This window comes from Erigeron canadensis, chromosome 3, assembly GCF_010389155.1.
Source record: "Erigeron canadensis isolate Cc75 chromosome 3, C_canadensis_v1, whole genome shotgun sequence".
In the NCBI taxonomy this organism is placed as follows: Eukaryota; Viridiplantae; Streptophyta; class Magnoliopsida; order Asterales; family Asteraceae; genus Erigeron; species Erigeron canadensis.
This window is the reverse complement of record NC_057763.1, coordinates 20,535,949-20,553,669: the sequence shown is the minus strand read 5'-3', so window position 1 is coordinate 20,553,669 and position 17,721 is coordinate 20,535,949. Positions and strand designations below refer to the sequence as shown.

Sequence of the window (17,721 nt, the reverse complement as noted above, 5' to 3'; positions counted from 1 at the left end):
AAGGAATATTTCTAGAAGCTTTGTTTGTCCATTTCCTATTGACCAATAAATTAGTGGTTGTCCTTTACCCATGACCAATGGCGGTTCTCTTTAGGGGCCCGGGCCACCACCGTTTTTTCGTTTAGTAGTACTATTATATCCGTATTTTGTTCAAAATAATTTATATCTATTAAGTCGGCCCTCAAGGATTATTTTTTAAAAACTTTTGATACGTTTAATAAATTTAATAGTATAATAAAATTTACCTTTTTGGTTTTTATAACCCACAATTAACTTAGTCCATTCATAATTCTATGTTTTAGTTTACAATTCACAACCCACGTAACAAGGTCTTCCTCCCTTTTTTGAATTTTAGGCTCAAGAAAAAATAAAATTTACCTTTTTAAATTTTATAACCCACGATTCACTTAGTTCATTCATAATTCTATGTTTTAGCCTACAATTCACAATCCACGTAATAAGGTCTTCCTCCCTTTTTTGAGTTTTAGGCTCCAGAAAACAATAAAATTTACCTTGTTAGTTTTTATAACCCACAATTCACTTAGTCCATTCGTAATTTTATGTTTTAACCAACAAGCCACAATCCACGTAACAAGACATATCTCCCACAATCTACAATCCAACGCCTTTTCTCTTGGTATATTCATAAGTCTTTGTAGTTTTTTGTTGTAATGAAAAACTTAGATTATTAGTGTTATTTTTGTTTGACCCGACCCAATTAAGTGTATTGCATTACCATAATATAATACCCGGAACATAGCGATGGGAAAAAAAAATATTGGCCCCCACCGCTAAAAATATTAAGATCCGTCACTGCCCATGACAACCTTTTATTTATTTTATTATTATTTTGTTAATTTCTAGGTGATAGTTTCTGTGGCTATAAATAGAGGCTTTATTTCTTATTGTAAAATGAGTTTTATGTTGAATTGAATGAAATTAATAGAGGAGCCTCTATTTCTTACAAAATCTTCATTTAACTTTATAGATCTTTGATCCCGGTGGTTTGGAGTGACCCCTTTATTTATAATTGTGGTGGCTCGTCCTTTATCAATTATAGTGGTGAGGTCTTTAAATCTTCGATTCCTTTATCTGTGTTTGTGGTAACTAGATCTTTAATAAACATAATGGTGAGTTAGAGTGTTTCTTTTATCATTGATTTTGGTGGCTTAGCCTTTACGAATCTTGATGGTGGATTCTTTATCTATCCTTTTATTTTATTTTATTGTCTTAGTTTGTTTTATTTCATTAAAACCCAGAAAGTACCAAAAATAGCAATTCCGTTGAGCCAGTTTCTTTGTTTAATCCCGCTGTTTTGCGTGTTTTACGCATCACATAGATTATCATCCCGTTAAAAAAAAAAACACTACAATATGTTTGGCATAACATGTTGTACGTCCAATCCATTTTATTTATTTACGAGCATAGTGCCCGCGCGTTGCGGTGGCTAGAAGGGTGGTGGAGATCGAGGGAGGCTGTGGAGAAGGAGGGTGGCAACGAAGGGTGATAGAAAGTCGATAGAGTGTATAATGATTAGAGAGAAAATTGGGGAAAGAGGAATATATAAGGGTTTTATGTTTTAAGTAGGAGTATTTTGGGAAAAAAAATTTTGCTTAATTTCTTAATCTCAATCCTCTTTATAAGGGATTATAGATATGATGAATAAATAAGGTCGATAGGCTGTTTTCGCGGTGCCAGCATTGGTTGCAATGTTCCAGATAAGTAAACCATTCTAACACTTGTATTTATTCAAATTTAACTTAAAGAGTCATAGTATATGCCGCAGTTACTAGCTAATTCACTCATCATTTGGCTACACAAAGAGAGCCGTCGATGGCCTTACATTTGAGTCAATCAGAACTCAAAGTCAATAACTTGTCGACTGCAGTCAACTTTAACCACCAATGAATGCCGCTGTAATGCCATCTTTCTTCACCCAGGAAAAAAGTAGTTCAAGTAGAGGGTGGTAGTTGCCATTTGTGTGGGACCGGGCCAACATCGTATATAACCTCTCTATGACACGACCACACAAGTTTTATAGCTTCAGGAGTTCCTATTCCTGCTCCTCTTGGATCTCCAGCAGGTCCAAACCTGCACACGCAATCGTCCATCCCATTTAATCACAACCCTTTTTTGGAGTGATTAGTTTTCAAACTTTCCATATTTGATATATAACCATAATACTCATGTCGTGCTGGCGAATTTAACTGAGTAATTTGTAAATTGGTCGATTCGAGTTTGGTTATTTACTAAAATCGCCCTTAAAGGGGGGGGGGGGGGGGTAGCTTCAAAGTTTCCTAATAATGCATAAGCCAGTTTAATTTAAATCAGAAAAAGATTAATTCGTATGGAAACAATGTAATTTCTGAAATCATCAAAAAGAGCATGCAGAAAGTGTTTCAGATCAGCTTGAAGGTTTTGAACCGTACAAAACATCTTGAAATGTTACCCAACCCGTCTTACCAGCCAATAAATGTTTGAAATAATCATAAAAATTTGGATACATTGGTGAAATTTTTCAAAATGAATCAAAGATTTGTCCAAGAAAGATGGTTTATTTGCACAAAGTGTGATCACTATATTAAAAGATATGGAAGAAGATATAAAAGAAATTCATAATGAAGAAAGTGGTGTTTGTTACTCACCAGTGATTCTGAGGTGCCCCAGTGGTCCTTGCTCTAAGTCCAACGTAAGTGGTTCCATTAACTGTTTGCCCGACAACATCCTGGAAATTAGTTGCAAACATCAGCTTATCTTATAAAAATGAAGTCATAATATCTAACATTTAAAAAAAAACTTAGTGTGCTGACTGCTGAATATGCAAAGGTAACTTTCGAATTACGAAAAAAAAGTCATTATCACTCTTCTCATCTATTTCTGAAATTTCCGATATGGTTACCAAATCAAAATAATCCTAATTTTGACCTGTTCAATAAATGATTCAGGAAAGTTTGACCCGCTTATTAATATTTGTGTTGATTCAGGATATGTGTTATGCCTAACACGTCAAAATCACCCGAATAGCATAACTAAATGCATAAAACATCCTAAACTATTTAAAAAATTAAGATTGTTGTTGAAATAACGAAGATTTGTAATCATAATTGCCAACCTAATTGTTTATACGGGGAAATAAATCCAGACAAAATGTGGTCAGGGTCAATCCAAACATCCGCACATGTACCAAAAATTACCCAATTTGACATGTTACGTGACCCACCCATTTTCACACTAGATTATACCACAGATAGAAAGTGGCAAGAACACATAGCAACAAAATAAAAATAAAAAAAGTTTAATAGTTCCAATTCAGAATAACATATCGAATGAGATCTTTTTGATCAAACCTGAATAAACAATGGATCATTTGAAACCACGGCAGCAGTTAAATGTGCATGCATCTTTTCAAGGGCATCCAACACCAGTTGGAGTTGATTATCTTTGTACTCCGTGATAATCTAAAGATTAGAAATAGTCATATGATGGCATAAGTACAGAAGAAGGAATGTAGAAACAGTTTTTTCGATTTTGTTCGACCTAAGCTAATTTTCTGCAGTTAACAGCCTTGAAAGTTCAAGAAGCCATTAAGCTCCAATGTACCAGCTTATCAACTTGAGCTTAATTAAAAAAAACCCAAGTTGATAATATCATAAGCTATTAGATAGGAGATTATCGTCTTTTTGAAAAGTTCAACGAGCCGAAAAGCCCAAAAATGAAGCTAAGCCAAACACCCATTAAGACTCAAATACTCTACAACCTCTTACCTGAAACGGGCCAAATATTTCTTTTGTAACAAGTTCATAGTTTTCAGCTTTCAGTATTTCTTCAATTGGAACAAATACAGCTGTAGGTTTGATAGCACCATATACTTTAGGAATGGAATGGTTTTCCAATTCTTCACCACCAAAGAGTATCTTGGATCCAGGAATTTGAAGCAGCTTCTTCATGTGATCTAGCATAGCTTCGGTTGTAAACTGCATCAAACCAACAAATTTACTCGTTTTAACTTGTATGTAGCGGACAAGGGAACGGAATTCCTTTCCCCGTTTCAAATTTACTTTAACAATAAAGAATTAAAGAGGGATGCTTACAGTAAGAACTGGGCCAATGGTCAAGTCTTCAAGCTTCCTTCTTGCAGCCAGGTCAGTCAGTTGACGCAACAGTGATGTTTTGCTCCAGTTCTGCATGTATAATAATAAAGAAAAACGGTTAACTATTGATAACAGATCTACCTGAAATTAAACTGTTGCCACTATCCTCAAAATGGTTCATTTTTAAATAAAAAAAAATAGGTCCAACAGATAGTCAATATTGGGATGTTCAACACTACCCTTTTCCTTTGTAAAGATCGGATCAATAAACTTCCAACACTTGCATCTAACATGTGTAAGATTGACTTGCATATTCCTTTAAAAATCAAAAGAAGATGCATTTTGGGACAGAGGGGGTAATGAACTGATGTGGCAGCTAACCTCATGCATAAAAAGCATTGACTGTGCCGAGCACTTTTGACCACTGCACGCATATGCATCTTGATCGCAAACCCATGAAACATAATCCACCTGCCAATAAATCAATGACAACGAATGAGTCAAAATCGATTTTGGGTCCAAACTCCAAAGTATCCTTTAACAAAAACGTGTTGAAGTCACCTAAAGTGTTTTCAGATTGCAGAAAATCTCCTAGATCTCTTTAATTAAAAATTTAAAATATAGAGTATTTTTGTAATATGGAGTACTATTGTTTTGGTACTAAATATTAACAAATTAAATATTTTGAATATTCAGTAGAAAAAGAGAAATATGTGTTAGTGGATTGGCCCGGCCAGGCCTAACCCATTTACGACCAGCGTAAAGAGTATCAGATTTGAAATGGTACCCAAACCACTCCTTCACCATCTACAACAATTATGTACCTCATGAACATCAGGGCCAAGGATTTTCCAGTCAAATCCAGCGTCTTCCAATTTGATTCTACCATTGAGGTCATCCGCCAACTTGTCCGCTACTCTGGAGCTACCGGTAAAGAGAGTCATCCGTGGTTTTGCCTAAATATCACATTGATAGGTTACATAAAATGAGGTAATTAGTTAGACAAAAACTACAATTACTGAAGTTTTGATTTTCAACATCGACAAGACAAACTGAAGTGGAGCACAAAAGCCAACCTCTAGCAGAAGCTTGTTCATTGTCTTTCCATCAGAATTGATGAAATCAACATCATCTAAAGGCATGCCACAATCATGCAGCAATCGAAGCATTTGTTCCATAACAATGCATACCTGGAAATAGCTATATTTTATGAACGAAATAATAAATAATAACATAGTGATAAATATGCAGAAAGAGCCTAAAAAGTAAAATCTACTTTCAAATGAATCAATTTAATCGTTTAAAACTCACCTTGCTATCAACCTTAAGGACAGGCTTGTTTCCCATATAAAGTGCTCCCATCAACTGGAGTAAAGGAATCTCCAGAGGGAAATTAAAAGGTGTAATCACTGCCACCTAAACAAAATATGAAAATTTAGTTGCAAGATTAGAGGAAAGAGGTAATTTCATATATCATTGTACTTCAATGAGATTACATAGTTACTGATTAAGAATGAGCTTGTATATTAAAGATGATTAAAGAAATTAGACAATACAAATGACGAATAAATCGTATATGGTAGTTGCATTTTACTGTTTATCTTTGATATTTGGCTCTCTTGCACAATGAATTTTTCATCTTCAAAGCCCATCTATGAGGTACCAAATTTATGAGTATATTGGCACGTGAAATAAATCTTACAGGTCCATAAGGCCAGCGGAAACCATGACTCTGCTGCCCGAGATGATTCCCAGGAACTCCAAAAGACCTTGCCAGGAAACGTACCTGTTTCACATGTAGAATTTAAAGTTTGAACTAAGCCCCTTGGTTTTGAACTTGAATAACTAAGACACACTGTAAGTCGTATGACAGCAAAACAAACATTATCAGCAATAGATGATATTACAGAATGTATTCGCATGTACCTGATCACCCGAGAAGTTCTCAAGAAATTTTCCTGTAACATAAACTTCACCAAGTGCCTGCTGGTAGCTCTTAGGAGCAACCCTCTGTATTAACTTGGCGAAGAAATCCGAAACCTGAAAGGATAAAATATGAAAACTCACTATCAAACTATGGAGATGTTTTGAAAACCAGATAGTCAAAAATTATATAAGTTTCATACCTCAGGCAGGGAAAGCATATGTCCTGCTTTAGAAGATATGTCTCCATACAAAAGGTATCTGTAAACAATGAATTGTTAGTACCTACATCGTCATTAAATGACAACAGTTGAAATTCACATTAACAATTAGGAGTGACTGAAAACCTTTCAGGGGATTTAAATGGGTTGTGCATGCCATGTTTGGGACACTTGGATAAGCTCTCTACAAAAGGCTGCATAATAAGCAAAAAATATATGATAAGATAGCTAGAAAGACATGTAAAAAAATGAATGTTTTTAAACGCAATAAACAATTTGGTTGATTTATGACACATTCAAAATGCATACCTTGATTCCACTTTCTTCTATTTCAGAAACTTGGATGAACGGTTCTCCATTTAATGGATCGACGATTGTATTCCAATTGGCAGATGTAATCCATTTTCCCTGGACTGCAGAAAAATGACAAACCACGTCAGGCTAAGAGCTATCTCCCAACCTCTTCCTTATTGACAAAATGAGAGGGATTTCTGGCAATTAGCATATAAGAATTCCTGCCCTAGAAGATCGCATTTCTGACTTGCCTTTTTGACAACTCAAGGTTTATGTCAATACATATGTCCTATTTAATTCATCACAATGAGACCAATCTCCTAAAATGCATTTGCCTTCCCAGTTTGACGTAGCCGGTGACAATCATTCATTTGAATTTGCTTATTTAGTGAATTAGTGGTCTGAAATGTATGTAAGTTACATATATAACTCAAGCTACACAGTGAACGATAGAAAAGAAGATCTAAAGAAAATAAACTTTTCACTCAAGAAATAGATAAAGTGATTAACAGCATCATGCCAACCACAGAAGTTGCCAATTACCAAAAAAACGGAAAATTAAAGTGGTTACCCAAGTTGTGTACTTCAGCAGGCTTAGACCCAGAAATCTCTTCAGCTTTCACCGTTGCAAATCCAAGTGAATGCATAAATCTGCATAACGATAACTACTCATAAAGATTCTTAACACAAAATGGGGGAAAGTTTATCAACTATTCATAAGAGGTTTAACATAGTTTACGTTACTACTTGGCTACTATACATGAAGTAATTCCACATCTATCTAACAAATGACACCGCTAATGCTTGAAGTAACTCCACATATATCTGTGAGCACTCGTACAATAATCTCCCGGCAAAAGAGCAACGACCAGAAAGACAAAGCATACGTTCTAATCATAAAAGACCAAGTGCATTTTTAGTTGAGTAATCATACTCATTTGCACATCTAAACTATTAAAAGACGGTTTCGTTCTTGAATTCATTAAAAGTTGTTCTGTAGGTCTAAAAAGTATAACCCGGATTTCAAAAACGACTTATTTTTATAATAATAATAACAATATTAAATTCACAAAAAAATGATAACCGGTAACAACACAGAGTTTCCGACCCGCCCCAAGAATAACATCAAGTAATAAGCTGAGTTTGACTCGTGTTCGAAAACTAATATCCTCTAACTCGGCTTAAACGAGCTCGAATTCGAGTAGCTTATTAGAAGCTCTGATCGATCTCACCCCTAGTATCTCACAATGACTTGCCCGCCCGCCCACCAAAGACAGTGTCCACCAAAATGAGACCATATTCGCAAAATACATACATACATACACATACAGACAAGAAAATAAAATAAAATAAAACAGATATAAAAAAAAACCTACCTTGAGGAGAATCTGAGGGAAGGTGAAACATTTGACTTGATTTTGATTCCTCTTATGCCTGCTCGAACAAATACACTCATTTTACCCACTATATTTATCACGCTTGTTATTACAGTATTATGTTTGTATTTTGATTTTGGTTTGTTGATGTATGTGGAAACTCGATTGATTAAGTAAGTGAGACCCAGTCGGATTTTGATCTGTTACTGTGATTATTATTGTATAGATTACCAAAAAAAATTATAGATAAAATATAGTATAACAATACAAGTTTTGTACGTGACATCCGCGTCATCACCAAGTCACCATTTCTTTATTAACTCAGTCTCAGATACAGACAAGATCCTTTTCTTTCTTTTATTGTTGCGCGTATCTCTATATCCATAAACACCCTAACACGTGTTGTTTTACATTGTCAACCGCCTAGGTGATCTAGCGGTGCCAAGTAGCACGGCGATGGATGATTTCATGATTATGACAGTTTGAATAAAGTAATTTAATTATTGATTAAAAGTTAACTGATACAGTATATGATAAAATAGTATAATTATTTCGGAGCGATCGACACAAATTATCCTTGTGGTTTGTCCAAACAGTCAGATTTCATCCATTAACTTTTGAAACCTCAGAGACAATCTTTTATGGGCGGATAATATTCATGTTTCATTCTTTTCGATAACAGACATTATCTCGAGTCCGTTAAGCCCCTCACGTGTAAATCACGTGAGGGTATTAATGTCATTTTCATTGTTAAAGGACCAAAGTTGATTGTTTTTTTTTCTACCCCACCTGCAAAACTAAATATATTTAAATAAGTATAGATACATAAATATCATAGATTTATATCACTTTCTCCATTTTTTGGTAAGAAGAAATCAAACACAAAAATTGTATTTACAAGTTTCTTAAAAAAACTATGACCAATCTATCAATTTGTATCTATATTCATAACCTGTCCTCCGTTTCTTACCTCCCATTTTCTTTATAAAAATAACCAATTTAATAAAAGTATGGAGCTAGTTTGTCCAACCCCTTGTATCCTTATCTCAGACTTAAACCCCCTTGTATCTCCAACTCCCTTTTATACCTTTAATCTTTCTACATATATCTAAAGCAAAGCATATATAGATCTGAATATATCTATACTAAAAAAATCGGAAGTTGACCACCAAGACCCGAATAACCCACCTCCGTCACTTTTCATCGCCGGAAAAAGCCGCCGCCACCACCGCAGTTTGTTGCATGACAGAAAAAGCCATCAGGCCGGAAAAAAACCACCACCACCACAACGATTTGTTACACCACCGAGATCCGTTGCCCCTCTTCAGAGATGATATTGTTTATCAAAAAAGCTAAAACAACAACCATGGTTAATGTAAATGTTCTTATCTTTTTTTTTCTTCTCTTGCTTAGATTCGCCCACCATCGAAATCCGACTTTATATATAGATTAATATAAATCAAATCTTGGTTGAGTCTCTTTTCAAACCATTAATATAAATATATTATTGTCCAGGTGAAGAATGGCTACTTGGTTGTATAATTATTGGGTTTTGGTTAAAGATTTGTATTAAGTGTGAATGTGTGATGTATGTATGACTAGGTATATCTAAGTTTGCAGGTAACTAAAGAAGAAGCAGAAAAAGTATCACGTTTGGTCCTTTTAAGGCTGGCAAAATACAAGAATGCCCTCACGTGATTTACACGTGAGGGGCTTAACGGACTCAAGATAACGTCTGTTATCGATAAGGATGAAACATGAATGTTATCCGCCTATAAAGGATTGTCTCTGAGGTTTCGAAAGTTAAAGGATGAAACCTGACTGTTTAGACAAACCACAAGGACGATTTGTGTCGATCACTCAATTATTTTATTAGTTGAGGGCTTGAAACATATTTGTTTTAAATTATTTTATTATTGAATTAGCTAATCAACTCGGATATTTAGTTGAACAAATATACTTTATAAACATACGAGAGTAAGTACCCGTGCATTGCGGCGGTGAGATGATGGGATGATAGGTCATAAAGTGTGATAACCAAAGGCTTTAACTGTACGGGTTCTGCCATCGGATTTAAAAATTCGTTGAAAGTATATCGAATGATATGTCTAATGAAAGAGCATAAAATTTCAAGAACACCCATATAATTTTTATAATTTATCGATGTATGGTTTGTAAGATAAAATTTTTTGAATGAATTGGAGGAGGAAATGATTTATGGAGGAGAGAGAAAAAAGATGATAGGTTAAGATTTGAGGAGAGAGAAAGGGTGTTTGGTAATATAGAACTGATAAAAGGGGCATTTTAGGAAGTAAATGTTGAAACTGAAAATTTTAGAAAGGGGAATCTGCTTTATAATATAGTATAGATTAGTTATAAAACTGTGAATAGAGTAAAGAAGGATCACCATTCCGATTAGATATGGAGGGTTTCTAAAATTGAGCCCATCACTAATTATACAAGAAAACAGTTTACCTAACAGATAACTTAGATACTGTCAAATTAAATTAAACTGGATCAACACAGCACACATCTTGTGTGTTGTGCCTCTTCAAACATGTCATCACCGTTAATGAGTGGACCAAGAGTAGGAGTGAGTATGATCTTGGCAAGTTGGCAAGGCCATCAAGCTACCGTTGGTTGGCAAATTATCAGTAGCGGGAGTAGGTGTTGGGAAAATACGCATTTTTTCACCACTTTGGACATTAATAAATATATGGTCATGTGACATATATAGAGAACCGTTTAGTGGGTTGTGTAGTCTCTGGCCAAGGCTACGCAACGAACTAAGATGTGTCCAAATTGGGTTAAAGGTGAATGAGATACCGAGTCTCAAAGTTGTGTGTTTGTTGCATAAGTTGGAGTTGAAAAACATTTGTCCCACATTGGTGTGGGATATAAACTTTCACTAGTTTATAAATGGAAGTTTCTAAGCTATGTCAAGATCTTGTGTTGTGTTTTACTCTGCCTCCTACCCGTGCGTAGGGGGGGTGCAGAAAATGGGTTTCCGGGTCAAAATTCTCTGAACCAATGCGTATACGCGGGACCTGCGGACAAGAATGCAACTCGGAAAATTGGGGACCGCGCGGGGCTCCCGGGAAAAACCCGACCCGGTTTTAGACCCGTTTAATAATGAACTAGAATAAGCTTTTGGAACTCCTGAAACTGATGTCATAAACATCAGTTTTGTAACTCTGAAATTGATAGTAATTAAATCACCATTATTGCTAATTAACTATATGAGTTACAATTTTGTGTATAAAAGGTCCTATCAGGGATTTGGAAGATACACCAGATTTTCGTAGTCCATACACACACTCTTTCTTTGCATCCTCGGTCTCATAACAACATCCATCCCTGTGCTCCGTTCTTCTTTCAGGCAAGTGATCAACGTCCGGCAGTACGCTGATTTTAACCGGTGTACCCTGGGAATAGACGGCGAATCTGTTTAAGGGAATTGTGTCAAACACAAGCCCGGTTCTTCTTTGTTCAATCACGTTTCTTTTGTTTTGCAGGAACCTTTCGAGTTGCTGATTTTATATAGTTCTTCCATTCTGTTATTGTATTTATTGCTTCATCTTTTTCTATCATATTGTTATATATCTAAGAAATTACGTATACTGTATTTCCAACAGTAGGTAAGATCTTGGACCAGCAAGCTAGTAGCATCAGATTGTGAAACGTGTAGCTAGATCTCGATAATACATGTAATCACAATTTCAATATAATACTAATATCGAAGGCTATTGATGTCCCAGTTTCATTTACAATAAAGAGTGGAATGTAGTATAGTTCAATGTGGCAAACAAATTCAATGACAACTCCTTATATAACTCGATTCAATCTACGTGCATATTCATCTGAACGAGTCTTTTTATAAAAGAAAGTTTTTCTAATTCCATGTGAAATTTAAAATTGAGACAATGAATCAACTAACAAAATGATAGTAAAAAGCCATAATAATTTAATATGTAGTTGTGAATTATAACAAATATAACTTACCGACCACTGCCATGTTTTGAAGTTTGCTGCTTACAACAGTCAACATATGGCATGTGTCAGCAAGGTTCTCAAAGTCAAGACATCACAAACATGAAAATCATCTTTTTCGTCGGAAAAGAATTAATAAAAGGATAGGAATCCACATGTACACAAGGTAATTAGTAATTGACATAGCAAGTTGTAAATTCTTCGTCGAATATTTTGATTTTTGAAGGAATAAGGTACTTCCAAAGAAACATGCTTCTACCAAATTCCTTTATAAAAATTTTCCATTATCCTATTTTAAACTTAGTAAAATGTACATATTATTTCGCGAGGGGGAAACACCTAGGGAATTAAGCATATAAGAGAGCATTTTTTAACAGCCATATATAATAATAATTTTAAAAAGTATTTGACTGGATCATAAAACTAGATATAGAGTAGTAATACAGTAATCACATCAAAAACCCGAGGAGGAGGAGGGGGCAAAAACATGAACCACAAGGACCCATGCCCATTATTATTTTTAAGTTATTATATGAACCAATATTGGTTTTTGAAACTACCTTAACATTGTTTTGATCCATTGTCTAATGTGATTTCCTTCCTTTTCTAGAGATATAGGCATAGTCAAAGGAAACTAATAAAAAGTACTTGCAATCCATTAGGTCAATGTAAGATCTTTAATTTAATACAGAAATTAGTTATCACTGAGTTAATGATGATACTTCACATACTCAAGCATTTCACCAAATACTTAATCTTTTAACAGCAGAGGCATTTCACCAAACACTTGTTATGCGTTCAAATGAAATCAAGTGTTTGCCCTAAAATATCAATCATTATAATTAACATAAATCGATATGAGATTTAAAAACCTAAGACAAATAGAGTATACAAATCAAGACAATAACCTAGTATTTTGATAGGTTCTTTTTTTAGTAAAATACAATGGATGGAATCCTAACCTTGAGTGCAATCGTAATCGAGTACCTTGTGACCTCCAATGACGTATTAAAAATCAATGGAATTAATTTGAAGCCTAGACAGTGAATTGATGAAGCAACCATACATATAAGGGCTGTGATTTGTGCCGATTTCAGAGAAGAAGAAAGGGTAAAAATAAGATGCCTGCCCGGTTAATTATCATTACTTAAATTGATTTATTTAATATATTTGAATTTTTGAAAAGGAAGGCTAGTTAATATGTCTAACGGGAGAAGTTAATGAAATAAAGGGATATGTTGACTAATTTTCTAAAGAAGTTTAGTTAGTGAGATCCTCTTTTATCAAATGTAAAGATATTGAATAATTTTAATAAAGCGTTAGATGTAAGAAAGTCAATTTTTTTTAATGAATAACAAACATTACAACTATATTATAACCCAAATAAATTTTAAACTATCCCATTGTCAAGGATTGTCTTTTACGCTAAGAGGCAAAACCTGTGCTACCCTACCAAAATGGTGATGGCGTTAGAAATGTTAATTGCATAGACAATTTAGGAAGGGTTCTCCTTTGAGAATTAGGGAGTGTTATATAGTTTTAAAATGAATCAATTTTTGAAAATTCTATTAAAATTATAAAAGTTTGACATTTGAGTTTCATTCAATCTCTTTTTCAGTCTCTATCTTTTGATTATGTCATGTATCATCATGTAGTTAAGGGTTTTTAAAAAGATAAATTAAAAGATATATCATTTCCCCATTTCATTAATATGATACTATGTATTACGAGTATTAGGATAAATAAAATGGATTTTCTATAAGGAACTAAAATACCTTCCTAAAAAATCATCGTAATAGCTAGTTCCTTTTTAACAATTTGATTACTTACAAACTTAATCTTTGGATTTTACCTCATGTCAGGATTAAGTTGTTAAACTTAAAAGTATGATTAACGTGATTTTTTTAGATCATATATTATTTAACGTGTCTTTAAGGTATATGTTAAGACACATGGTAAGCATGGATGAACACCTATTACGAATCTCAATCTCTTGCCAGGTCCGGTAACAAAAAGTAACAAGAGGATCTGTATCTACTTTTGGTGACCATTAGAAATACCAAAAACATCAAGAAATACCGGTATTATACTGGTTGCATATCAATACATGTTCGTATGGAACTTAACATTTCTTACACTTGTAAAATATGATAAACTTTTGGGATTAGTACTTCAAATGTAAATAACTTTACGAATTACACGAATTGTCATAGTGTGTATCAAACTTCAATTTTATGCATTTGTATGTAATGAACTTTCTAATTCTTTGCATTGTATGTATTCAACCAATCAAAAACTTACAAGTACCAGCCACATATACTCAGATACATAAAACGCACATGATTTAAAAGTTTCTTATATACAATGTCTAAAATTGAAATTTCATACATACTATGATAATTCGTTTAAAGTTGTTTACATGTTAAATACTAATCCCTAAACTTTTTATATGTGAATTAAAACGGTAAAAGTCCTATCACGAGCCTAGATGCGGCACACATAATGTGTTGAGACTCCCAATAAACTTTTTGAGTAGAAGGTGTGACGCACCAGACAGGTTGTGCTTCACTTCGTGTGGCAAGATTACCTAAGGGAAAATTTAGAGGTGTGGTACTAGGTCTTAGGTGCATTACACCATCTCGATAATTGTTGAAAAATTATTAAAAGTCAATTGGTTAATCAAGTTATATTCAATTACTTTTTTTTATACGTTTTGTAAGTGTTTTGAAAAAAAAATAGTCTTTTTCATTGGATGTTTCACAACCCACCAGAACACCCTTTAATCACTACATTTTACAATTTCTTACCTTTTACAATCTTAACGAAGAAACTCTTTAGTTACCACTATATGATTGTGAAATTCCGCGAACAACGTACACTGAACTTTAGATCACTGTAGCTACTATAAGTGTTTTTTTTCTTCGGATCCACTTACTGGGGAATATGAGTCGAAGCAATAACACGAATATTTCTAGTTACATAATTCATAAATAGAAGATTCATTAATAGACCCAAGGAACTTCATTTTTATTTGTAGTCATTTGTATTTCATTGTAATTATTTCGTATTAGAATTATTGTTGGCTTTGAATGGTAAGAAGTAGAGATTCTATCTTCAAATGTAAAAGATTTTTCATTTGTTTGCTATCACCAAACGAAGAGTTACCTTAAGATTGTAGATTAAAGTCTCGTTAGTCTGTTAGAACTTTTTGTTTATAGAGAAAGGGCATAAATGTAAAACCATAAGCATCTCAAAAACAAACTTCTCTTATCTTGTTTTCCCACCATAGAACACAAACAATCATCAATCCACTTATTTTCACATGTTTTCCAATGGCAAATTTCCACCCCACTTGAAATCTTCAAAAAAATGGCATCCACAGCTTGTTCTTACCATTCGGGCCTCCTCCCTTCTTCACACAGTTTCACCCGCCAAAAGCTAGTATCAACTACACTTTCGACTACGAAAAAATGCTTTAGGCGAACAAATTACAGAACACAAGTAATAAAATGTGGCCGCGAGTTTACAGATTTCATTGGAGGGGATCTTCTAAAGCCTGATCTTGGAAAATGGCTAGCAGATGTTGAAGAACACAAAGCCATTGCTATTTATCCTCCTCATGAAGGTGGTTATGAAGGCCGGTATCTTAACCGTCTTAGGTACCAAGGCTATAAGTTTTTGGACTTATCGGCTCGTGGTCTAGGTGACCCTGAGACCACATTAACCAAGATTCATCCTGTTTGTCCTGTGAGTTATTATTATTAATTTTTTTTTATATGTGTATATATATAATGTTGTTGATTGATTAATTTTCATTGGAATTTTTATAAGTTTTCTATAAGTATAACTCTCTGAATTGAAATTTGCAGCCTCATATAGGAAAGCAACCGATTGCAAGGTGGTATTTCCCACCAGAGGTTGATTATCGGCTATCGTTGCTTCCTCCAGATGCTAAGGGTCTAGTGGTCTGGATCCTAGAAGCAAAGGTATAATTTCAAAACATGTCACAATTGTTTTAGATTTTATTGAAGTAATAAATTTCAGTCAGTATACTTATGAATGGGTCAATCTGGTTATGTTGTATCTGTAACGGGCCAAATGGGTCAAAAGTTACCTTGAGTGTAGATTGATTTAGGCATGTTCATTTCTTATAAGTATCTTTGGACTAGGTTGCAGGTTAACCCAACCACCCTGCCCTAATAAGATAGACAGCACAAATACCCGTTTGATCAAGGGAGATGATCCTTATACAAAATATATTTACCATACACAAAAATATATGCATCTTATGGTTGTACTGTACAACTATATAATGCACACATTTGTGTAGGATCATAACCATTTGACCAGTTGCCAAAAGCTACCGAGTCCTGAGACTCCCATTATGTCACTTCCAATTTTTTTTAATTTTTTTTATATATTTAACATGGAAACGCACTGGTTACGTGCTATTTTCATTCTAGGTTCTCTCAAAAGCAGAACTGCAGTTTCTTGCACTACTCCCCTCACTCCGGCCCAAGGTTAGGGTGATTGCGGAATGTGGTAATTGGTAAGCTAAATTATACCACTACACTTGTTTGATAATTTAGTGACTAATTCATGTTGTTTTTCAAGTTTTATTCGATAATTCTTAAAGAAAACTGTGGTAATACTTGCAGGAGAAAATTTGTTTGGACACCACTCAAAGACATTGCAGGTTTAACTGCAAATGAAGCCTCATGATATGACTCTGCAATCAACAAAGCAGTTAAACAGCTTGAAATTTTGTTGTTCAAGATGAACCATGTGTATACACAGAACTTATGAACATGAAAGTTTCGTATATTGCCAACTATTCTTTCCTAATGTATATACGTATAGTATTAAATCTGGGGCAAGCTTCAAACCATAGACGTTTTATTATTGTACGTGTAAGACTTCAATGCTTTTTCTTAATTTTCTCTTTTATGTATTGTATCATCTGATAATCTGATACTCCATTTAAAGGCAAAGTAGATAAAGAATAGTACATTGCTTTCTAGTTAGTACATTGTAAAGCAAATGGGTATTAAGGTAACAAAGGAGAACCAGTGATACAAGTTTTGTATCTTAGTATAATCAACAACCTTGGGCTGAAGGTTAATCATCGTCGTGACAAGGGTAAGTGCAGATCATTTGGTGGATATATATTTCAAGTGGTGGGTAATGCAATAAGTTCAAGAGTGTCTCCTAAACCTTAGTAACCTTGTGGTCAGCAGAGACAGAATATATACACTGCTGTCACTGCAACTGCATCTATAGAAGCTCAAGTGAGAATGCAGTTTGGAAGAGATACAACTGAATTATGTGTTGTGATGTTTAAAATGTAAAGACCAGTAATAGTCCAAATGATCAAATTTATGCTAACCTAAGTTACATGAACCAACCAAACTGTGTTGCAACCAATCACTTTCCAATTTTACATTTGTGACAAAATTAAAACGATGTGCAAACTAGGGATGAGCATGGGTCAAAACCCGGCGCGACCCTGTCCAACCCAAGTAGTCCCGAAACCGAAAAGTCAGAAAATGTGGACCTGAGGCCCGGACTAAGATGGGTTCGGTCGATTCGGGTCGGGGTCGGTTTTGACTGGTTCGGGCTAGGGCTACACCGATATGTTTATTTTATGATAATTTTTTTTGAGAATTTGGGCTCATCACCTTGTATTTGAGAAAAGATGAAGTTGTAGAAAAGAAATCAAGATGCAGAAAAACAACCGAAAGATGAAGAGGAAGAAAAAGAGCTTGGTAGATGACGTGTGTTTGGTCGGGTCTGGTTCAGGACTCGGGTTACCTGGCTAAGAACTCA

The 17,721-nt window shown here is 34.5% G+C and overlaps 2 protein-coding genes across 2 annotated transcripts; one reads left to right on the top strand and one right to left on the bottom strand.

The window, feature by feature from the left end:
* Nucleotides 1-1,719: 1,719 nt before the first annotated feature.
* Nucleotides 1,720-8,304, bottom strand: LOC122593486 (probable aldehyde dehydrogenase). The gene is made up of 16 exons (XM_043765904.1): nt 7,906-8,304; nt 7,101-7,180; nt 6,545-6,648; nt 6,362-6,429; nt 6,218-6,275; nt 6,018-6,131; nt 5,794-5,877; nt 5,403-5,507; nt 5,168-5,281; nt 4,916-5,047; nt 4,473-4,562; nt 4,092-4,181; nt 3,765-3,974; nt 3,348-3,458; nt 2,646-2,725; nt 1,720-2,091 (listed from the first exon to the last, which is right to left on the bottom strand). The coding sequence occupies exons 1-16, from the start codon at nt 7,983-7,985 to the stop codon at nt 1,953-1,955; spliced, it is 1,659 nt and encodes a 552-aa protein (XP_043621839.1). The 5' UTR covers nt 7,986-8,304; the 3' UTR covers nt 1,720-1,952.
* Nucleotides 8,305-15,207: 6,903 nt separating this feature from the next.
* Nucleotides 15,208-16,847, top strand: LOC122592962 (NAD(P)H-quinone oxidoreductase subunit N, chloroplastic). Its single transcript, XM_043765295.1, has 4 exons — nt 15,208-15,642; nt 15,765-15,881; nt 16,359-16,444; nt 16,554-16,847. The coding sequence occupies exons 1-4, from the start codon at nt 15,265-15,267 to the stop codon at nt 16,615-16,617; spliced, it is 645 nt and encodes a 214-aa protein (XP_043621230.1). The 5' UTR covers nt 15,208-15,264; the 3' UTR covers nt 16,618-16,847.
* The last annotated feature ends 874 nt before the right edge of the window (nt 16,848-17,721 follow it).